This window comes from Echeneis naucrates, chromosome 13 (genome assembly GCF_900963305.1).
Source record: "Echeneis naucrates chromosome 13, fEcheNa1.1, whole genome shotgun sequence".
NCBI classification, from domain to species: Eukaryota; Metazoa; Chordata; class Actinopteri; order Carangiformes; family Echeneidae; genus Echeneis; species Echeneis naucrates.
The window spans coordinates 18,631,400-18,655,017 of record NC_042523.1 but is presented as its reverse complement, the minus strand read 5'-3'; the positions used below and the strand labels follow the sequence as shown (position 1 = coordinate 18,655,017).

Here is a 23,618-nt window from a genome sequence, read left to right as displayed (position 1 = left end):
CCCAAAACAGGAACTTCCCGCCTCAGACAGCAGCGGTGAAGGAACTTCATCATATCCAGGCCAGCTCTGCTAATGACCGAGTCCGGCAGCTTCAGTGTTAACATTAAAATAAACCTCAGCCCACCGTTTGGGCTCCATGATATTTCAACGACAGAGCACCTGCACAAATTGAGTTAAATCCATTCAATTCCCACAAGTGAATATAAAGCCATATAGGTTATAGCGGCGCCGGGTGTTTTAAGTTGAACTACAACTACCAGGACGCCATTCGTGTGTTTGTTTTTTTTCCAATACTTCCGGGTTATGACTTCTTGAGTTCCCCGCCTTTTGAGTCACTGTCAGTCCCCTCCGGACGTTTCCTTCACAGTGAAACCAGTGACGGTTATTTATTCATTTTTTTTTTACACCTATCGTTGTTTTGTCCCCCCCCCCACGTATCATATTTTCGGGAGTTTTCTCGTCAGCATGTAGCTAATTCTTCATCACGTCCACGTCGTAACAACCGATAACTAATCATGTTGCTGCCGTCCGACGTCGCTCGGCTTGTTTTAGGTGAGCCTGATTGAAACTAGCAAAGATTTGCCTTTTTTTTTTCTTCTTCTATTTCTTTTTCTTGCATTCACTTGAAATCTGCACAATGTAAAGAATGTATTAATTAATTGATCCAGTGCGGCACATCCAGATGTGTTAGCTCACACTGCTGTCAGATACACACGCTACAATTAGCTACTGTTGTTGTTAACTGGTTGTGTTTTCGTGTAGCTAGCTTCCAGCTTTGGTGCATTTGTAGCCTTTTCTCCAAACAGTTTTCCTGTAGTTCCTTTCGCAAAACTGTCACTGTCTTATATCCACAACATATCTGATTTGTAATTGTTGTTATTATTCGTCTGTTTTTATTTTCACCACCTGGCTGCTTGTAGTTTTTTTTTTTTTTCTTTTCGGTCAGACTGTGTGAAGTGATCGCGCCATGAGCTAATAATGACTCCAAACTGTAAAATAGGTGGTTGAAACTTTACACACATATTTAGGATCATCACTCGATGGGAGTTTGAACTTTGAACTTTGTTTTGTGGCCGATTTCTCCAGGTTATCTGCAAGAAGAAGGATTGTCCGCTACAAGCCAAGCTTTCATTCAGGAGAGCTCCAACCTGAAGGAATATGCCGAGCACACAATAGGAGATGGGACCATTCCTGCTTGTGTATTTGTAAGCTTGTCTTCCTCTCTGATCAGTCTTCTCATATGCTATGAATAGTTGTATGTTTACATGTTTGTATGACTCATTATTTTATGTCCACACAGTCTGTCTTTGGGAAAAGCCTAACGACCATCTTAAACGAGTATGTGGCGGCCAAAACAAAAGGTGACATTATCTGCCATTGCTTCTTTCACAAACTGTAATGCTTATAATGTGTAATTATATATTAAAATGTTTGTGCTGTTTGCAAAATGCATTTTCAACAGAATCTTCTCATGAGGTACCTGTAGTGATGACTTCGTTGTGGAAAAAGTTGGATTTTACACTCAACCAAATCAAGTAATTGTCTACAGCTTACATTCGAGTCTCCACAATCTCCTGAATCTTTCTGCAAAAATCTGTCTGGGGGCCAGCATCTTTATCACTAATATTGTTCCATTATTCCTCTATATTTTTCTTCAGGTCATTACAGAATTCGCCAGCTGTTTCAGCATGTCAGAGAAGTAAGTGTACAATTAGTTTTTTGTATTATTCTCTGTTTCATATCCAACCAGTAATGTGCATTTGCAAGATTTACAGTATATGACGGTATACATCCAATTTAACATCCACTTAGTAGATTTCACCCTTAAGAATTTTCTGTTTTGTGGCCATTACAATCTGAATACTTTATTAATCTTCAGTGGACATTTAGGCTTCTTATGTGTGGAAATGTAGTTGAATCTACACATATTGATAAGATTTGATACTGAGACAATGACTTAGATAATCAGAAGCTTATTATGATTAATGTGTTGGTAATTGCAACATTAAATTAGCTCTAAGAGTGGAAAATTAAGTCTTACTAATACAACTATGTATCCATTTCAGCGCGTTCACGCATTGGAGTGGCAAACATGGCTAGACAACGAGTCCTGACAGTGGCTACAACCAGTGCTGTTGTCTGTTCTGAAACAAGCTCCATCATAAGTCCTGTGCACACCTCACACAGCATGCTTGGCCACTCGACTCCTGTGAGCTTCACTGCTCTAAATGCAAGAGTAGCTCCAGGCAGTGGCAGCATGCACCAGCAGATCCATGATGGCAACCGATTGCTAAATACCCCAAGTCAGTATGAGAGAAATATAATTTCTTTGAAGTTTATCGAGGGTTCATAATTTTCCACTGTTCTGTGAAGGAATTATCAAAGCTACATTTGCTGTTTTTACCAATGTCTTTTGTGTGTCTATTACAGGGGATTCACCAATACAGATTACTGTTTCTGAACAACGGTTGAATCCGGGTCCAATGTCTCCAGGACGACGGAAATGGTAAGGATGCTCATTGTTTGTCAACCGCTCCTTAATTTTAGAGGTCTGAGAACAAGTTTTCTGCCCTGCTGGGCCCCTCTGACATTTGAGGCTCAACATTTTAATCCATGTATCAATCTGCTAAATTAAATATTCAAAAAGTGCTAATTACATGGGTGTTGAATTAGTATTATGAATATAACTTAACATTATGTTGTTTTGCATTAAGTTGCACTCAACTTGTTGTGTCCAAGCCTTGTACATGTTGGCTGTTAGTTTTATAATGTTTTTTTTTTTTTTTTTTTTTTTTTGCTGCTTTAGGGACACCCCCCGGAAGAGGAGTGGTGCTCTGAGTGGGTCCAGTGGTCCTGGCAGATCTGCCGCAGCTGTCAGTGTTGTCAACGCAGAGCCCCAGGCAGAAGAGGTTGTTGATGAAAATTTTCCTGTAAGCAGATCTGTATGTTTAGTGTTGTGTTTCTTTAACACTGAGGAATTTTCAACAAACAAGGAAGGCTTTCACTCAAAAAAGATCTTGCTCTGTACTATGCAGTGAACGTGGGCTGAATTTCCTGTTTGTTGTCAACTTTGTAAGACACTCTGTTGCCATTTTTGATATTTTGCATTTAACAATATTTGGCATAGCCTCAAAGCATTTATAGTTTACAGATTAATGAATGATACACTTAGTGATGTCATTAAATATAACACTCTTTACAGCAACTTGTAATACAAAACGCACGCGACAAGATACTGGGGGACAGATCGTTACAAGAGAAGCTTGCAGAAAATATCAACAAAATCCTTGCCAAGTGAGTGCTGAGTTGAAACTGTAGTTCTTAACTGTGTTCATGTTAAATTTGTATAATGGATGCTTTCTGATTTTTATCGGTGGGAATCAAACTTATGACATTATCGTAAGCATGATAATATTTTACTCTGTTTCATTCCTAATCTTAGTGAGCCTGTGCCTCAAACATCAAAGGCCTCTTCAACTACTGTGGAGGCAGACCAATCTATTGATGAAATTCTAGGATTACAGGTGCTGAACAAGTCAAAATACCAGAATGATGACATCATTTCTTACTTCTTTTTTGGCCTAAAAAAATCTTCCTCAGCAGCATTTATCGTGGCCACTTTATCAGTTTACTTGTTCCATTACTTCCTGACTTTATCTTCTAACACAGGGGGAAATCCATATGAGTGATGATGCAATCCACGACATTTTGGAGCAGACCGAGTCTGACCCTGCTTTTCAGGCCCTCTTTGACCTTTTTGATTACAGTAAGTACAGTCTACTTTTTTAAATGTGTGCTGTTGCATAATCCTTAAATCATCGTCCTTTTTAGTTGCATATGAAAGCACAATTGAAAGCCAATGTACACACATTTTTAAAAGTAATTTGTTTACAGGTAAATCCAAATTCCCTGATGGAGACACAGGGGATGGAGATATTAGCAGCAGTCCAGAAGAGGCTGAACCTGCTGGACCTTCATCTATAATCCGAACCCTTCAGAGTGATGATTCAGGTATTCTTGTAATCCAGTAGTGCTTTTAAGAGAGAAAAACACAGATATCACTTTTGTTTTCTTTAGTCACTCTCCCAGATGTCAAGAAAAGTTTTTCATTTGAAGTTAATGCTGACTGAAAACTTAACATAGATTCAAAATTATAATTGTAATTATATTGTCAAGCGCTAGATACTTGTTCCTATTAAAGATAGCATTCTCTAAAACACATTATACAAATTTATCAACAAAATGTCTTTTTTATTTTCCAGGCGCTACACAGAGGGATCCTAATATTTTGGATACAACTGTTATGCCAGTGAAGATGAGAGCTGGACAGGATCGTAAGAACAGGAAGTCTACTGTTCCCATCTTGTTAAAGAAAACGGTTCTTGCTCCCAGCGGCAGGGCATCCAGAATAGAAAACAGTACACCTAAATTGTTAGTGAGTCACGGGGAGCATCGAAGTGTGTCATCTGTGGCAGGAAACTCAAACAAAAAAGAGAGAACCTCACTTTTCACTACCAGTGTTGGTGTTACGGTGGACATTGATGAACCGTTGAATACTCCTCCTCCTCCTTCAGACAGTATGGACACTCTGGAGCTGACCACAAAGGACAGCACCTCCACCAATAACGCCCTGTGTGAATCAAGCACAATTTCCTCAACAAGAGAGTCTGCTGTATTTGCTCCGCCAACAATAACATCAGCCTGTAGTGTGAACAAAAAACAGGCACAAGGATCGACAGAGCAACCTGCCGCAGCCCCCTCTTCAGATCTGAGTAATCAACCGCCTTTTTTGCCTTCAATACAAGCTGAATTGAACAACACTCCGACACCAACTTCTGAGCTTTCTTATATGCAAGTTTCTACTGGTGGAGACACTCAACCAATGTTTACTCACTCAGTAATTGAATCTGCCTCCTCATCATCTACTTCTTCAAGTATGACGGTTACAACAGTGTCGGCTTCACCAGCAGCTTCCACCGTTGCGCCATCCACATCAATACCTGGCTCACCCATATCGACTTCTGCCTCTGCAACTCTTACAGCTACCCCTGCCTCATCCACACCTGCCTCCCCTGCATCCCCCTCCTCGTGTGCCTCATCTGCAGCACCATCTAATCCTTCATCCACCAAGCTCAGCGCCCCAAACAAGGCTCCAGCAGATTCCAATAATATAGTTTCTTTGAAAATCATCATCAGCGATAACCAGGATGAGGAATCTTCCAATGACGTTGCCTTGAATCAGGCAGTTTCCAGCATTTCTGGTGACAAAATACCCACCATTTATCTTTCCTCTCCAGCTAAATCCCCTAGTGTCCCTAGCACCCCAAAGGCCAATTTGGATGAGGTGGCACAGGCAGTTAGTGGCTTGCAAAGCTCTGAGGCATATGCTAGTCCTCTCAGCAGTAAAGGTGGGGCATTAGTTGCATCTCCATTAACAGGGACATCACAGGCCCAGCAAAGCTACATAATTCAACTACCCCTAGAAACCGCAAATCCTGCTCTCCAAGGAGCCACTGCCAGCTATTTTCTTGTGACTGAACCCCAAAATACAGATGCGCAAACCAGACAGGTGATACTGCCAGCTGGTGTCTCAAAAGGACAGCCTTTGCCCACCAACCAGTTTGGGGTGACAACATCAACTCGTACTCCAAGCTACTCCACCGGTAAGAGACAACCAACCAGTAAGTAGCCTACCAACAACAAGATGTCCACAGGTTTAATAATGAAACACCATGAGCATGTACTGAATATTGCCCCTGGTACGGGGATCTATAATGTCCCAAGTGTTAAGAGGGTCTTTTAAGCTCATTGTCTGAAGTTTATCAAGCCATTATTTTAAATATAGTCTTATTTTCTATTGTCTGTTTATTTGTTTTGTTTTTTTAATCTCTGTTCTTTTTGTGCAGGGCCAGCACTCATCTTACCATCACCTGTTAAGCCTGTGGTGCTTCCTATTTCTGTTATGGGCCAAAATACACTGGGGAATGTCCAGATGGTGTCCAATCAGGTAACATAACAATCTGCAATTAGTATGGTATTAGTAAAAAGGTGTTCTTCTTTACTTCTTATGATAGCGCAGTTAATTTCTTAAAAAAATATTTGCAGCTTGTTGCGATACCAAACCCAGTGACAATACAACAGTCTGAAATGGTCAAGCCCAAACCTCCCACAGTGGCAATGAAACAGTCTACAACTGCTGGTAAGTGACAGGCTAAGTCAGAGCAATAATCCCTCATTTAAGATCCACTTACATAATGTTCTCAATGTTGCTGTGCATAATGTTGTGTTGCTGATTTACCTCTATTACTTTATTACTCATATCTTTAGGCACTGAGGAAAATCTGGTTGGTAAAGTAATGCAACCACTGTCAGCTGAAAACACCGGCCAGCAGGATGCAGCAAATGGCTCCAGTCACAGGAGAATTTTATGTTTTGATTCTTCTACAGAGGCTCAACCACAAAAAACCTCACCCTCAACCACAAATACATCTACATCACAATCTGCCAAGCAGCCTGAGAAGGCTAATACTCAGCCATCCTTCAGAACAAAGCCTGCTATCTTGGGTGGCAACAAACCCAAGAGGAGGGTGGATATTGTCAGATGCTCTGCAGATCCAAGGCCTACAGGAGGGTTTGGCAAAGAGGCTGAGAAGTCTGTTCCTCAACAACAGCACCAAAAAGAACCTGTTAAAAAGAACTCTCGCAAGCAAGATCATAACCTCCATAAACAAGACTCTCAAAGTGCAGGCACCAGCGGGGCTGAATCCTCAGGGCCTGAGACTTTGAAAAAGTCAGAATCAGGCAGGAAATCAGAATCTACTGACAGGAAACACGATCATAAGTGTAATGATGAGGAAATACCTAGTGATAGCTCTAGACTGTCAACTGAGTCTGCATTGAAAACAGGAACTAGAGAGGAGAAAGATGAGAGCAGCAAGAAAGAACTTGCAGAAAAAGTTCCTGCAAAATCTCGTGAGGGCCGTACAGAAAAGAGGGCTCCCTCTCAGGAGATGCCAAATGTGACAGCTAACAAGGAAAATGAAATCGAAGGTAGCATGCAAGAACAGCAACAGCAGTATGCACCTTCATCCTCAGCATCAAAAGATTTTAGCCCCCCAACTGTCACACAACCAGCATCCAATTCTCAATCCAATGGGACAAAAGTCCCCTCAAAGACCAGCTCTCTGGCTAAACAGGCAGCTGAGATGCTTCAGGACATCCAAGGACTGAACTCTCCTTCCACCCCAGTCAAGAGGCCCGGAGCAGGCAGTTCAGACCTTAGTCTACCGTGTACCCCTGGGACTGGGGGTAACCAGGAGGAATCTACTGACTGTAAGACTCCTTACCAACAGAAAAAGGGTAAAAATGGAGAAGGCACACCTAAGCGTCCACTGCTTCCAAATACCCCTGATGCACCCACGTGCAGCCCTGCCAGTGAGGCGGGCAGTGAAAACAGCATTAACATGGCCGCTCACACACTCATGATTCTTTCACGTGCAGCCATTGCCAGGACAGGAACTCCACTCAAGAACAGTTTGCGTCAGGATGGACTCGGAGAAAAGTCACCCACAAACTCCAAGAACTCTAGGAAACGCAAACAGTCTTCCCCTGCGACCAGCCCGCCTGCAAAGAAAGATTCAAAAAGATCTCCCAGCAAAAAGAAAGACAGAGTGAGTATCGCGCAGGTATCTGTTGATATTTCAAATTGTAAAAACTTACTGATACTGCGAATTTACATGAATTCAAGATTACATCCTCATATTGGTTATTCTATTTATAGCCCCCTTTTTTTTCCTTTTATCAACACTACTATTTAAAACATGTTTTAAATGCTTTGCTTGAAGCTCTACAAGGCAAACCGGTAGGGATGTTAATAATGATACCCCATGTATGACAAAACAGTGCAGAATAACTGTGTGATTTCAAGTGAGGCTGACAAGCTGACTGTTTCTGTTTTGACCCTGTAATAATTGGCAGGCTGTCCAGTTTATCTTCCATGATCCTGAGCAGGATAAGGAGTTTAGAGGATGGATCGATGGATTTAGGTAGCAGCAGGGCCTTCACTCTGGTGCCACCATCAGGACAATCTTTGTTATATTTTTGTCCCACTCAAAAAAAAAAAAAAAAAGCTAAGCAGCTGAACTGTCTCTTTAATTTGCAAACACTAATTTGTCTTTGCTTATGATGAACATCATAGACACATGAGGCTGAGATGGTTGAGTTCGACACCCATTGACCAGAAACATGTTTTATCAGATGACCTGCCCTTTGGCATCTGTGGATTTTATTTAAATGTAAAGTGTTAAACTGTCTCATCTGTGGTATTAAATGCAGTAGGTTTTTGATATGCATATTGTAACATGACTTTTGCTTTAAATCTGCAGGAGAGGAAGAAACTTATCGATTGCTTTCCCCATGACTTGGATGTGGACAAGTTCCTGTCTTCACTTCACTATGATGAGTGAAATGTAATACGGGCAGCAGCGAAGGATGTGTCTACTTGCTTAGGTAGATGTCCAGGAATAGAAAAAGCCATCTGCTAAACCAGTGCCTATAGTCCCCGTTAGCAACCTTGCCTGAGACCTTATAAGCTGCAGTGTCTCCCTCAGCCAAAGAAAAACTTTGATTTGGCTGACTAGTTTCCTGTGTGGGTTGATCTGCCTATGTGTAGCATTTGTAGAGCAACCGTGGCACACTGTTGTTTTATTTTTGTTTGTTTTTGGGGTTTTTTTTTTACGCTCATGTTTACTTTGTTTTAAATCATCTTTACTGTAAAATTACAGTAAGACATGTATTCATTTGTTTTGGGGCACTTTAACATAATGTGTGCTAGCTGTTTAAAAAGAGCAATTAAAAAAAAAAATTCTTGGTCAATATTTGACTTTAGTTTGAATCCACCTGCCACAGATTGTTAGGTTGGTATATAAAAAGTGTTTTAGAATATATGCATCATTCATTTTGGTAACACTGAATGACGAAAAGTTTGGTTAATTGAAAAATAAAGTAATGTGAATAAAATACTTTGTGGCGTACACAAGTATAGTTTGTGTGTGTGTGTGTGTGTGTGTAGAAACAGACAACTCTTAAAATGTAATAAAACAAAAATAATCTTGTGATTTCCCCCCTGATCCAATGTGTTAAACTAGAAGCACTGAACCTCCAGAGGCTATATTTAACATTACACAGGTGAATTGTGTGACTGCAGGAGGCCCAATGTGACGAATGAGGCAGCAGAGGGTTTGGAGGAATTCCTGATGTACTTTGTATGTAGCTAAATAAAGCAAAAAATTGAGTTTGTTGCTCACTGTCTGAAAATCATAATAGCCTCCAGCATGGACAGTCTGTGGCATTGCATTGTGTTTTCTGTGTCCACAATGTGAGTGTGATCCTTAATTCACATTTCCAGTTTCACAGTTTTATCCTGAGCAGACATTGAATTGAGGCAGTTAGGAAATAGAGTATAAGTGACACTAATTACTGAGGCAAATATACCTCACAAACACACACTATATTTTCCATGCTTGTGGGTTGAGTCCCATAAAGTTTTAAACATTACAACAGAGGCAAAATAAATTGATGTTGCAATTAACATTTTGTTGGAAAATCTGGCAACCTCCGATTGGAGCACAAACCGGGATTTACGGAAACGTGTCTCCAAATCAACTTCACAATACAAGTCTTTCCTTTTTAAGACAAAGCATACTAGCTGTACCAAAGTGCTATATTTGCGCAATGACTCAATTTCAGCCTTGTACAAGTGACTCTCTCTACATACAAAACTAAAAACAAAAAATCCAAAGCCGAAATCCTGAACTGAGTTGAAAGCTGGTTTTACTTCGACACGTCTCTCGGTTGTTTCCGGGTGAAGAGGACAGGAAAGAGGTACGGCTGTCATCTGATTTTACAAACATCGTCCGGTTTCCCCTTTGCATTGTACATGTTTACTCGTTAGTCTACCGACAGGACAGGAAGAAACAGCTTTACATAGATCTACAAAAGTAAGGCGACTCCGTATTGATTTTACAACCCTTTTACTTTGACGTAGAGCCTGCCAACGTCCCTGGTTTAGCAGTTAGCATGTTGGCTAACCGGTTAGCATGTGGAGGATGATGTGCTCGCAGCTGGCATGCTTTCTTGTTACTGACTGACCAACGCGACGACGTTTAACCAACTTAATCCGACGCGTTGGTGAAATTGGTGATATATTGTGTATCCGCTTTCATGCGTTACGTAATATTTTCATGTCGAAATTAATCAAGTTATTTGAACGGCAATTTGCATTACGATGCATAATATCTACATGCATCTTATTTTAGGACGTTGTGACTGAGCAGGAGTCTCACGGCGTCTGTAGTTCTGCTTTCTGTCAGTAGGAAGGTAAACACCAGCAGCGAGGACATTTTGACTCGTCCTCGTGTCTCTTTCGTCCTAGACTGTCTAACCTGGTGATCGGCGACGGACATGGAAGCCAATGGAGCGAGCTGTGAACAGCCTCAGAAACGCACAGGAGCGAGAGACAAACAGAATGGCAAGTCTGCAGGTTAGTTTGGCAACACTGCAACACAAGTCACCTCTGAAGGGTTCCTGAGAAGTTGGAATCGTGCGATCTCTGATGACACAGAAAGATAACTCCCCCCACGTGGTTTGAATAAGTCATTTAAAAAAAAAAAAAAAAAAAAAACTCAAAAACGATTCGTTTAAGATTGCTGTCATTTTTTTTAAAGGTCCAGGCTTACAGAAAACAAGAACAGAATAGGACTTGCTGGTGTTCAAATTGTCATGTTTAAACCATCACCAATTCAACAGGATGTAATAATTGATGTTGCCTCTTCAAGCGTTTCATTATGTCAGGGTGATTGCATTTCTCTCTGTACTTCAGACTTGTCGATAAGGGAGAGGAGACAGAAAGATAAAGAGGAGCGTCTGTCTCTGGTGTTATGGAGGAGGCCTGCCACCACATTACATTACTTCCTCTTGGAGACCATTATCAAGCTAAAGGAGTGGACGCTTAAGTAAGGAGTTTAACTGGTTTTTCAAGTGCGCCTTTTGTTTGTGCACACATATCTGTGCTTTCCTGTACAAGTAATCTTATGTCCAATATATATGTGCTGACTGAAACATTTGTACATTAAAGAATGTTTTATGTCCCCCAGAAGCTGAAATTGGAAAGCTTTTAGAGAACAAGTTTCACACTACAGAAAAGTCTAGGCCATTTATATTTATCAGGAAAATGCATTCAAATGCAATAGGTCACTTGTAATGTCAAGCCCATCACTTTGCATTCAACAGAATGTATTTTTTTTTTTGTAATAATACTTTCAACTTGTTTCATAATTGACTTTTTTTATTATTTTTTTTTTGTCTCGCCTGTTCAGGCTTTGGCAGCGACGAGGTGCGGTGTTCTTATTTCTGCTGTTATGTTGTGTTTTCTCCATCGCCTACTACACTGAGGGAAGACACCAGCAAGTAAGGCTGGAGTGATTTGTTATTTGTGTTTGATAATCAACAGCTTTGCTTTATCACCAAACTGTTTAAAGGTTAATGATAAGTAATTCTTTTTCCAGCTAAGACTAGACCAGAAATAAATTTATACAGGGAGATAATGAGATCTGCACTGTTGTCAAGTAACCCTTGATCATACAACCAGTCGGCTGAAAGTCATTTTCGAATTGCTCTGCAATGATGCCACAGCTCAGTTAAAGTTTCATTTTATGATAAACTAATTTGTAGTATACTCTCCCCTCTGAAACTAGATGATTTGAACAAAAAAATTTTAAATAGTTCATTTCGCTTGAATTATGACAGCATAAGTAGTTCTTTAATACAATGTGTGATAATTAATAGTATTGCACAATGCTCCATCATCTACCTAGGACAGTGTTATTATATAGCATACAGTTGAGTCTTAATTATCAATATGTTGCATATAAGTGTATGTTTTTGTTAATCTATATTCATTTAGTTTTTCCATTATATATTCACCGTTCTCTGTGTTCTTCCTCCTCTGATCTGTTTGGCTGGTTTCTTTTCCTGCAGTATGTTCAGTACCTGGAGGTGAAGTTTCTATGGTGTGCCTACTGGGTAGGCCTTGGGATCCTCTCCTCAGTAGGCCTTGGGACTGGCCTGCATACCTTTCTTCTCTATCTGGTAAGAAAATGTGTAAACATTTCTTTATTTGGATTAATGCAGAAGATGTGCCTTCCTACAGTATACACTTTTATTCCTTGTCAGAATAAATTGCTTTTAAATGCAAAGTGAAAAGATATTTTCATTCCAAGTTGTCTTAATCCTCACAAATATGAAAGAAAATGGTGGGTTGCACTGCATGAAGAAATGCTGCAGTCCCAGAAGGGTTTATGACAAGGCAATGATAAATGTGAAAACCACTTCTCTCTGGTCGAAGCTGACAGTGATGAAATCCTCCATTTTGAAATCAGCAATTAAAGGTGAGGACAAAGATAAACTAACAAACAGCAAAGCCATTACACCGGAAAACTGACTGTGAGCTGCACACATGCAGCCCATAATTCAATAGTGAGGGAAGCATCATAATGAATATAAAGAGAGACCGATGACCATCATGGCCTGGTTAGCTACACAATTTATGCATCTACAGTATACAGTGGTTTATTTCAGATGTCAATAATATCCTATTCTGTTTTACTAAATGTATCAAACGATGTCAAAATCCTGCTTTTGTATGTCTGCAAAAGTTCATAAATGTCAGCTTCTGTAATTGCCCAGAGGATGGCGTCAAACTCCATTTTCTTTGACTCATTCAGTTTTATCACATCTGTTCAATGCTTACCAGGAGCAGTGTAATTTTTCCCTGAAAGTCAGTCACAGAATGACAGTATGATTGAGTCACCAAAGTACGTGTCATTTTTGGTGGTTGTGGTAAAAAGAAGAATTGAGCAAAATAAGAGAGGAAGAAATTCACCACCATAATCTCATTTCGGCTGATGATGTGGCTTCTGCCTGGCCGAACTTGAACAGATGTGGCTCAGCTGAGTCAGATATTTCCATTATAATGTAATAATGGGAAAAGATGTTACTAACCTTCCTGTTTTTCAGTGCTGGTGCATACTCCTTACCTTAATGCTTTACAGCCTGCTATGTGTTTGCTTGTGTAGTTTTTTTTTTTTTTTTTAAATAATTACGTGCTTCTTTATTTAACATGTCCAACAGTAATGAAATATTAGTGGTTTCTTATAAGATATATGTGGACCTGTGTACACTTGTGGCTGAGTGTATGAAAACACAGAGGTGGTGTGACTTCATTCCCTCTCTTCTCTGAGGGTACTTTGTACTCTGTGTGAGTAGACATCATAATCTCCCACATGTGGAACGACCTGGCATCAGTTAAAACAACTTTTCTCTCTCTCTTTTTTTTTTTAATAGTCACCAGCTTTTACTGTTGGCAGTTGATGCAATTTTAAGACACCATTTTTCTTTTTTTTTTTCTTTTTTTTTATGTATGTATTTATTTTTACAACTTCCATTTATACATTTTTGATGCTCATACAGCCACAACACACACTCAAAAAGACTGATATTGTCATCAAAAATATTTTGTCCAGACTAAAAAATAAAAATCTAATGATTCTATAGACTGCTTTTAGTTTTTTTTTTTTTGGTCTTATTATTATGAAATTTGGACAATGTATACTCTTATTTTTGCCAGTGGAAGTGGGAAGATTCTATTGGCCTTAGCAGCTTGAATGTAGTGTTCTGAATAGCCATCAGTTTTGCACTAATAATTGAACCAAGATATAATTGCTGTCTGGAGCAGGGGCTGTAGCTCCCGTAGAGAACCTGTTTCCCTACACTTGTCTTTTTCCAGTTCCTCTCTTTTGCATCTCCTATCAGTTGACAATGGGTAGCAGTTCCTATCACCAAATTGGGTGTCCTTTTTTTTTTTATTTTTTTTTTTTTTTATGTATTTTATGTATATCCTTGTTTTCTAGTCTCTTGATAAAAAGTATGTTATCTAGATGGCCTCTTATTTGGATATTTATCTGGGATGTAATGTTTAGGAAGCAGTATACCTCTTTGGTGGGAATGGTGCTCTCCATATAAGTTGATATATGATGTCGCAATCTGTCAAGCTTCCAATGTCCCCTTTTGTGCAACCGTCCCGATCAGTTGCATCCACAGGTCAGCGCAAAGCACCTGAATTCTACTGATCAACTGAAGTTTTTCCACAGTAAAGTAAATTAGCTTTATTTTGATGATGTTAGCTACTCATAAGGAGACTATTTCCTGTTGACCAAACATTTCATGTTCACAGTGAAGCTGCTCGTATCACTACTGCTTACTCAGTGTTGATGTCAGCCATGGAGAGGAAACTCCCCATGATAATGCTGAGTGGAAAAAATCCACATGTAGATCCAGCAGAGTAACACTGTGAATTTACCTCAAGCCTCAAGCATTAGTAGTTAGCCCCACAGAGACGATGAGCTCATTGCCCTCTGGGAAACGGGATTCAATGACCAGTATGATCTTATACTTCATCATGGTATTTTATAAGTTGTTGATTGGCCTAAGTATTGGATGATAGTCATAATATTGTAAATAAAGTAGGTATGCTCATATAACTTTATTTTAAATATCAGATTTTTCAATTGCCCATTTGATCGCATCACCAACTATTTAAAGTTTATTTTCCCCTTGTGATGGGAGCCACAGTTGATTGAGACATGGTTTTGTCCATCCATCAGGAGTGCAGCTGGCCAAATTGAGGTTTTGGTTTTTTTTTTTAATGATGCCTAGTGGATTGTTTTTAAGGATGTTAACTTGATTCCACCACAAAAGTCTAAATTATGACACCATCTTTGGTGGCAGACACAAGGAAGCGTACACAAGGAATTCCTTCTTGCGCCATCCTTGTGTCACAGCGGGTTACTAAGAGCTCATTCATGCTACTAAAAGGACAGATCACTTGAATTAACCAACTGCCCTCCACGTTACACCACCATCCAAGTAGCCTCGCCATATTTAGACCCTTTACTGCTTAGACTTTACCAGAGAGCACATCAGTATGCTGTATGTTCCATCCAGCAGTTTCATGTTGTGCGTAGAATTTGCACCATCACAGGTCCACTGACAGCGTTCTCCTGAATAATCTTTTTCTTAAATAAACTCAATGAAAAGATACATTTGATGGATACATGATGATTCCTGTGGTTCATTCACCCTACATTTGAAGAGCTCTGCTCTGTTGACTCGGCTTGACAAATAGCCTTGCAGCTGGATCCACTGCATCACCTGCCAGATGAGTTTATCAGAATTTAGTTACAAAATCTGACTCACGACATAGGAATTTTTTTTTTTTTTTTTTTTAGAGGGGGGGTTAACGCTGACTTGTTGTGTCATGAAGAAATGCTGTTGAGTTAAGTCCTGTTTGGTTTGAAAGAGACTTTGTTGTGTAAACTAAAGAGGCCTCCTGTGTGCTCACACTCAGTCTGTGGGGGAGCATTTTCAGTCAGCACACACTAATTGTGTCCTGTCCATCTACTTTTTTGGCTGTATCACCTTACAGAGACCTCATAATACGTGTGTTGTAGTTACAGGTGGGCCAACTGTTATTTAAGCCAGGTGTTTTGCCCCCACCGGGTGTCTACTCTGTGATAAGTGATGATGCCCCTGACTGTTACAGAGTCTGTGACTTAGCTCCTGTTGCTGTGTGTTTGTAACTGTGGACAGATGCTTCTGTTAGCACACATAAGCCGTGTTTAATCATGAAACAGCAGATTAAGTTCAACTGGCAATATTTAAACTGGTCTCCATTTAAAGTGCCTGCTGTGGCTGAGAATATTCAACAAGACTCAGGATCATAATTGTAATGTACCACTGTAGTGAATCCCACTGCTTTAGTTTCAGCAAGCTACAGTATTTGTCACGTTTACAATCATATGAAGGCACACGTCTTCAAGTGCTACATGACAGACACTGAATGAAGTGTGTGTCTGCCTGTGGGGCCCAGGGGTTTTCATTTTATTAAAGAATCCTATCATTTTCTCTCATCTCTGTATTAGGGTCCTCACATAGCCTCAGTAACCCTGGCTGCATATGAGTGTGGCTCCACAGACTTTCCAGAGCCTCCATACCCAGACCAGATTGTCTGTCCCGAAGGGGAGACGGTGGAAGGCAGCATCTCCCTCTTCTCAATCATGTCGAAGGTCCGCCTGGAGGCCTTCATGTGGGTAAGTAGTATCTTGAAAGAAGAAACAATACAATAAACTGTAAAGAAGGGCAAGAATGTTTGAGTGTGCCATCAGTAGGTGGCATTGTAAGAGCTGGAAATTTTTTGACTCTGTCACCCTTTCAACACACTTGTGAGGCTGCCAGACTACAAAAAACATAACAGTTTCAACACTTTTACAGCGTTGTGGCTGGTGCAAATGCTGAGCATAAGAATGGACAAAAACATCTGAAGGTTTTAGTGAAAATATATGCATTAAACTGAAAAAAAGATAAAATATAAAAGATAAATAATGGATATCTTGCTACTGTAAGCCACCTGGAAGGAAACACCAGTAAACAAATCAGGAATACAGTCCATATAACAACAGTTCAACTTGTACAGAATCCCAGTATTGCATTATTTGGCAGAGAAACTGTTGGATGAAATCCCATAAGAAGTTGGCAGCATGTGAATGTGGGAAATAACTCAGCAAATGATGGCATGTAATATTTTAAATTGTGCATGTCTAGGGTGCAGGTACCGCCATTGGTGAGTTGCCTCCATACTTCATGGCCAGGGCAGCTCGTCAGTCAGGAGCTGATCCAGATGACGATGACTATGAGGAGTTTGAGGAGATGCTGGAAAAGGCAGAAGGTGCTCAGGTAAGAGTTGCACATGTTGACGTTCTCATCCTATAGTAATTTTTTTCATTGAGACAGGCACATTTATGCAGTAGATTATAGTATGTTTAAACAGAGAATTTTTGTTAAAGATTTAAGAAGTATTAACCCCTTTCAACCTACTGTGCTTGATTTTAGGTCAGAAAAGGTGATTCAAATATTTAAAATGTGGGATTTTCCACTTCATATAGAAGAATTTTTAAAGAGCACAAGCGAACGACTGAGTTTGTTTTTTTTTTTTTTAATCCTTAAAATTTGACATATTTATAACTGAAGGTCACTTAGATTCTGCCTCATGTCTTCAATTGCTAACACAGATCAGCTGTAGAGAGTATGGAAGTGTCTCTCCTCATGTTTCCTCCCAATATGTTATGGTCTTATCTGATTTAACTTCATATTGTCAACTGACCATGGAGCTACTACCCAGTGATTGGTCCTCAAGTGCCATGTGACTTCATTGAAGCCCCTCCCTCTCACGCTTCCAGTAAATTTGTCTATTCGTGAGTGAGTCACCCTGAGCACTGCCCCCCCTTTAATCTTCCCTCAGGCTTCGCCTCACCCCTTCTCTCTTTTCACTGGTCTCTAATTTGAATGACAGACAGTTCTGTCAGGAACCAAGTTCACATTACTGAAGACTGCTGAGATCAGATGCTGAGTCAGCAGAGCAGAAATAATAAGTTATATATATTGTCTCTATCACATATTCTCACTTCATTGGTTCTCAGATGAATAGATTCAGGAGGTTATCGCGAGAATTTATTCACATACATTTTTAAGATCTAATCAACTCATGGCAATGACTGTCACATATGATGCGTTTATTTTTAGTATATCACGGAGATATGTATTGTTAATTTTATCAATACGAGAAACCTTTACTGAATAAAAAAGATTTAGAGATATGATACATGAAAAAAATCATCAGGGTTTTTTTTTTATTTTTGGGGCAGGGATATCTACATTAAACTTTAAATTAAAAATAAATTAGAAGGTAAAGATAGGTTTGAAGCTAAAACTCGTGAAGTTTATCATTTGGTTTAATTTTCTTTTTTTTGAGACTAAAACCAAAAGATAATTAGAAATTTACGATCGCTTCCGAAGTTGATTTTGATAAGATGAGTTTTTGAAACTGGCTCTAAATTCCCCCCTGCATTGGCTGTGATCTACCTTATGTAGCCACAGACATTTCATCCCCACAGGGTTGAAAAGATCCTCCTGCACTATTCTACACTCACGCTTTTTTTTTTTTTTTTTTTTTTTTTTTTTTTGGTAATGCCACCAAAGCAGAAAAACAAATCTTGCACTGCTCAGAAATAGTTGGTATTTAACCACATGGCTCTCATTCTGTGTAATAACATCACTGTTTGATTTGCATCTGCCAGAAACAGTGCTTACTTATTTTTAGACACCCCCCCCCAAAAAAAAAAGAAAAAAAAAGAAGTTATGATTATTTAAGCTGTGTACGTGAAATTTGTGTTGTAGGGGCATGTATAATGCCATGGATCATTACTTTACGCATTGTGTACCAGTAAAACTTTTATAAAGTCTTTAAATATAATATGTGGCATTGCATAACAAAATTGTTCTTTTTACAAATGCTTTTGCAGGATTTTGTCACACGGGCCAAACTGGGAGTTCAACATATGGTGCAGAAAGTTGGATTCTTTGGGATCATGGCCTGTGCCTCAGTAAGTTGAAATTTGTGGGGTTTTGTTCAAAGCATTCCTGCATCTTATGTGACGTGCATAAGCCCAACAATTTTTGCTTCATATTTATCACTCCCCACAACACTACACATTTCACTTTGCATTTGCTACATGTGAAGTAAATTTACATTGTAGTTAAGACAGCAATGCGTGATAATCTATATGTTGATTTTATATGAAACAGTAAAACTGTCTAATGTTTTTGTTTCAGATCCCTAATCCTCTCTTTGACCTAGCTGGAATAACCTGTGGTCATTTTCTGGTTCCCTTCTGGACCTTCTTTGGAGCAACTCTAATTGGGAAAGCCATCATCAAGATGCATATACAGGTTGGCAGCTCAACCAAAGGGTTTATCAGTGTGGTTAGAGATTAGCCAGAAAGGCTCACAATAAATTCCACTGTGTAGGCCTATTCTTTTGTTATTCTTAACTCATCCCATCCCCGGCACATGCAACATAGTTGCAATTTCAATTTCTTGACTTTGAATATTACTCATCTTCTGTTTCATGACATCAAGACCTGTCCGCAAAGTAATAAAGCATATCAAAAAATACACTTTAAGGAAAAATAGCTGACTGACTCACAGTCCCCACGACCTCAAAATGTGTGGGAGAAATGAAAAGTAGTGCTTAGATCATGGGTTAGGTTGTGAGAAACTCTTAATTGTGCACTTCTGCTTAACTCTTTCTGGCAGTGCTCCGTTGCTCTGGGGATTCCTTATTCTCTTTTGAGCTGTTGCTGGCACCCAGACCATAGAAACAGTTAACATCAAAAGAGGGAGGTTTTTAAGAGGTTTTGACAATTTTTTTTTTTTATTTTTTTATTTTTTAAATTCACTAGAGCCAAAAAAAACAAAACAAAACATGTTAATTACGGAGAGTGTTGTTGAGTCTGCTAACTCAGTGACTAACATAAGCCTAGTCTGAGGGAGTCCATCTGTGTCTGTGGGTGAGTCGCTTAGACTCTTTCACTAAATAAACCTCGTCTATCTCTCGGTGGTACCAGCTGGTGATCTCACCCTGAGAACTTTCAGATACGTTGGCCGTCAGACAGCAGGGGGTTATTGAGGATGTAGGGTGAACATGAGAAGGCAGCCCTGAGAGGAGGAAATTGAGCAGACAGCCAGTGGAGGGGATGGGGGCCTCTGCAAGTCCTTTTTTCTTTTGTACCTTGAGCCTCCTGGACATCATGTGCCATATCCTGTCTGATTTTGTCCAGGGGACCATGTGTCATACTGTTTCAAGCTGATCATTTTCAGGACTAGAAAAAAAAAATTGTGGTTAGCAAAAGCAGCAACCTGGGGTGGGGGAAACCACAAACCCGTATGTCATTTACTGCCAGATTTGAGTTTCATAATTAGTGTTGTATGTGGACAGTTGCAGATGTTCAGATGTTGCCTCAATTTCCCACAGCTGTGGGAAATCAAAATGTGTCTCTATATTATCATCATGCCTTATAGACATCTTTACTCTTTAAAACTTCAGATGTCTTAGTGCCTCTGTTTATGATGAAAGTATTGTTGCTGTTTTTTTTTTTTGTTTTATTTAAGCTTCTTCAATTATTTTCTTGTTTTTCTACAGAAACTATTTGTTATCATCACCTTCAGTATACACATAGTTGAGCAAATGGTGTCGCTCATCGGGTAAGTCTTGTCTGATTGTGTACTGCCTGTTTGAGAGACTGTATTAAGCAAATACTCTATTGAGTCATTGTCTTTCTGCTGGTTCTGTGGCTGGTAATGCATTTCTAAACATTTTCAAATTCACCTGACCACTGATTGGATATCCTGTGTGGGGGGGTGTGTGTATGTGTTCTGCATTTTTCCACACAAAGGTGCTATAATGCAATCCATCTCAGTAGTATTGGTGGTCAGGCATGTGAAGTCTCATCTGAACATGTAGATCTGACTCACAAAGTTCAGCTTTGTCTGTGAGAATTCCCCGAGTTAGGCAGGGAACAGAAACGTACACACAAAAGATTTTCTGTCACTGATTGATGAATTTACTTTTCATTTTGATGGGAATCAGGTGCAATACTTCAAATATTGACTGTCAATTGAAGATTCTAAGTTTGAAAAAAGATAGTAACTACTCATACCAAAGAGTAAATGTTAAGAAAGCCATTCAAGACTTTAATCCGATCTGTCTGTTTTAATGAGTGGGATACTACTTATTCATATGAATTGTTGAGTTCATTCATTTACTGGCTGTTAAACGGCTGCTGACTTAGAGGAACTTTGATCATATTATTTCCCTCTAATTTAAAATTAAGTTCAAGGTTCTTTCCCATGAAGTTCAGATTGTACTCTGTGATTCGCTGTGACGATATTTCATTGCTGATGCAGGATGTTTTTTGTTTTTTTTTTTTTTTTGGTTTGTTTGAGGGTTTTTTTTACTAGCTGCCGTATGTTTGCATGTAAAGTAGGAGAGATAGCAAGAATGAGTCAGCCAAAACTAGTTTCGGTTTATTTGAAATCAACAATTGCCCAGTCCCCTTTCCATGTTTGTTTAGTAAATTATCCCTCTTTCTTTCTTTTTTTTTTTGCTTAGTCAAGTCTAGACAGAATTGTATTTCTGCAGTGGGAAGGTTGTGTACAGTCTGCAGTATGTTTTTCTTGTCATGCTAATGATAACTTTGGAATCATGTAGGGATTGTTGCTGACCAAATGGTAAAACTACGACATCAATGCCTCTGTATGACATGAATTGATAAATGATATTCATTATGATTGTGGACCCCTGTTGAGCTGATCCACACTGCCAAATAAGGACACAAGCACACCCTTATTAGAGGTCTTTCCACTCAAAGGCAGCAATGGTGGTAAAGGTGATGACATCATGTCGACTCACTTCCTGGTTGAAGGGGCTGACACAAGCGCCTATAGAGAGCTAAGCTGTATAAAAGGAGGGAGGAACAGTTCCTTTCTCATTCCTCTCTGCTTGCTGCTGTTCACAGGAACAAGTAGAGAAGACATCAGCTCTGACATGAGGCCTACGTGTAGGATGGGCCCTCAGCAGATTTTGCAAGGATAATGGTTGACTGTTGCTAGTGTTCAGGGAAAGAGAAAACTTCATGAAGGGCTCTTTGAAGCTTTTGTAGGGAATAATTACTGTAAGACTGAGGTTTCAGTTTCGGGCTCTACGTCAAAGGAAGGGTGCTTAAAGGGTAAGTGATTTACTGTTCTGTCCTCTCTCTTTCTTTCATTGCTTTTGTTTGCCAATTCCGCATGGCTGTGTGGATATATGTGGGGATGCGATGCCAGGTCTGTGCCCAAAGTAGGACCATCACTCCAGAAGCCGTTCAGTCAGTACCTGGAAGCCCAGAGGAGCAAACTGCACCATGCTGGAGGAAGTGCACCAGCGGTAAGACCCATAAATTACTTTACAATTGACTTCTTCCAAAATGTGAACTTGTGAAAATGTGAGCTTTAGTGGTGATCAATTGCCAAGAGGAACAGCTATATGTTATAATTCATACACTGCAAATGATTCATAAGATCAAAGCCCGCAACATTTTTGTTGTACTTTGTTGTACTGTGGAGTATACCCCAACTGATTATTGGTTTTTGAGACTGATATCAGAGTCAGTCAAAGCTGCATTGACCAATCTTAGGTTTAGTTATAATGTATGCATTATATAACATTTTACATCTTGAAAGTGAACTTGTCAGTGCTCTCTGGTGATCAAACTATGTAATGACAACACAATTTAGTTTTTTTACTTCGTACCAAACTGTCTTAGAAACAATCTGATTATGTTTCTTATTTCATGTGTGGGTTAAATACCTTAAACACTGTAAGTGTTTTTTTTGCAGGATATTCACATTTTTATGCACATAACCTGCAATACTCCACTGTGTTTTTAATAATGGTTACTAATATCAATTCTAATTTTCTCCAGGATGACAACTGGTTGTCGTGGGTGTTTGAGAAAGTGGTGCTAGTCATGGTGGCCTACTTTGTCATCTCCATCATCAACTCCATGGCTCAGAGTTACGCCAAGCGGCGGCAGCAGCTGAGGCACTCAGAGGAAAAAACCAAGTGATGACCAGACAAAAATGGTACAAACGTCTAAGTGACTGTGTTTTTTGTTGCTGCTGAGAGCGCTGCACTCAGCCCCAGCCACCCACAACTTAACAACAAACCTCACCATCGTCCATTCTCAAAGACGCTGAATGCTCAAAAAAACAAAAACAAAAACAACAACAACCAGGCACTATATGTTGGTGTGTATGCTTTTTAGGATGTATTTTACTGTTTACCGTTTGTCCCTCATTCGGTTTTTGGAGTTTTTCCTTTCATCTCGCTCTCTAGGTGTGTGTAGTGCGACTGGTTCTACTGTTGATCTTAACATGCTAATTAAATGTTAAATTAACCCATTCATTGACCTCAGAAGTCAAGCAGCGGTTTGGTTGTACCTGCTGTGTACAGGCAGTGCCCATCAGATGCTATGCCTTATGCAAGATGGGAAGGCCCACCTTCCTTTGAATAGTTTTGACTGATAGACCTGATTATTTAATTTTGTAACATTTAAGTATGACTGGATCTTGATTTGTTTGTAAAGTTTGTTGCCAAGATAACTACGGTGGATGGTCTTTTTTTTCAGGGTTGAATATTCCTCTTGTATTTGTCCTGTTAAACATTAAGACCAATTTGTCTTCTTATGTCATTTTAAAATGGTGGGGGGAAAAAAAGCAATATCAACTTAAAGCATTGCGGTATTGATGGTTTGCACATTGTGTAAATATCTTTGTCTTTTTGACAGTATGCGCAGATGTATTTCTATTCTAATGGTCTGTGTAGACACGAGTCAACTTGAACCAAAACTCAAAGGTGATATCATTTGTAAAGTAACATTGTACTCCCAGCTAACTTAGTCCCATTTCTATTCTGTACATTTAGGTTGAACCTTACCCTGGATCAGATCATATATAAAACGTGTAAATCGTGGCACTGGTTTCCAAGTCTGAGTCTGTCATTCTTTGTATTCTCTTGTAGGAGTGAACTAACTTTATCCAACCTGAAAAATGTGGTTTATTGCAACTAT

At 39.5% G+C, this 23,618-nt stretch overlaps 2 protein-coding genes across 5 annotated transcripts; both read left to right on the top strand.

Moving 5' to 3' along the window:
• The first annotated feature begins 337 nt into the window (after window positions 1-337).
• Window positions 338-9,242, top strand: npat (nuclear protein, ataxia-telangiectasia locus). Of its 3 annotated transcripts, none has more exons than XM_029516965.1 (17): window positions 338-552; window positions 1,087-1,205; window positions 1,301-1,361; window positions 1,463-1,535; window positions 1,659-1,699; window positions 2,067-2,303; window positions 2,431-2,506; window positions 2,807-2,909; window positions 3,203-3,294; window positions 3,443-3,524; window positions 3,670-3,766; window positions 3,895-4,011; window positions 4,263-5,681; window positions 5,907-6,007; window positions 6,106-6,199; window positions 6,328-7,670; window positions 8,385-9,242. In XM_029516965.1, the coding sequence occupies exons 1-17, from the start codon at window positions 516-518 to the stop codon at window positions 8,463-8,465; spliced, it is 4,173 nt and encodes a 1,390-aa protein (XP_029372825.1). In that variant the 5' UTR covers window positions 338-515; the 3' UTR covers window positions 8,466-9,242. The 3 variants fall into 3 exon arrangements, with proteins under 3 accessions (XP_029372825.1, XP_029372824.1, XP_029372823.1); XM_029516964.1 differs by having other exon boundaries at window positions 2,807-2,930; window positions 4,263-5,663; XM_029516963.1 differs by having other exon boundaries at window positions 2,807-2,930.
• Window positions 9,243-9,859: 617 nt separating this feature from the next.
• On the top strand, window positions 9,860-23,521 carry vmp1 (vacuole membrane protein 1). Of its 2 annotated transcripts, none has more exons than XM_029516976.1 (12): window positions 9,860-9,882; window positions 10,433-10,540; window positions 10,880-11,012; window positions 11,376-11,466; window positions 12,037-12,147; window positions 16,038-16,205; window positions 16,717-16,848; window positions 18,474-18,554; window positions 18,784-18,900; window positions 20,153-20,214; window positions 21,835-21,934; window positions 22,473-23,521. In XM_029516976.1, the coding sequence occupies exons 2-12, from the start codon at window positions 10,462-10,464 to the stop codon at window positions 22,614-22,616; spliced, it is 1,218 nt and encodes a 405-aa protein (XP_029372836.1). In that variant the 5' UTR covers window positions 9,860-9,882; window positions 10,433-10,461; the 3' UTR covers window positions 22,617-23,521. The 2 variants fall into 2 exon arrangements, with proteins under 2 accessions (XP_029372836.1, XP_029372835.1); XM_029516975.1 differs by having other exon boundaries at window positions 9,875-9,998.
• Window positions 23,522-23,618: the final 97 nt, after the last annotated feature.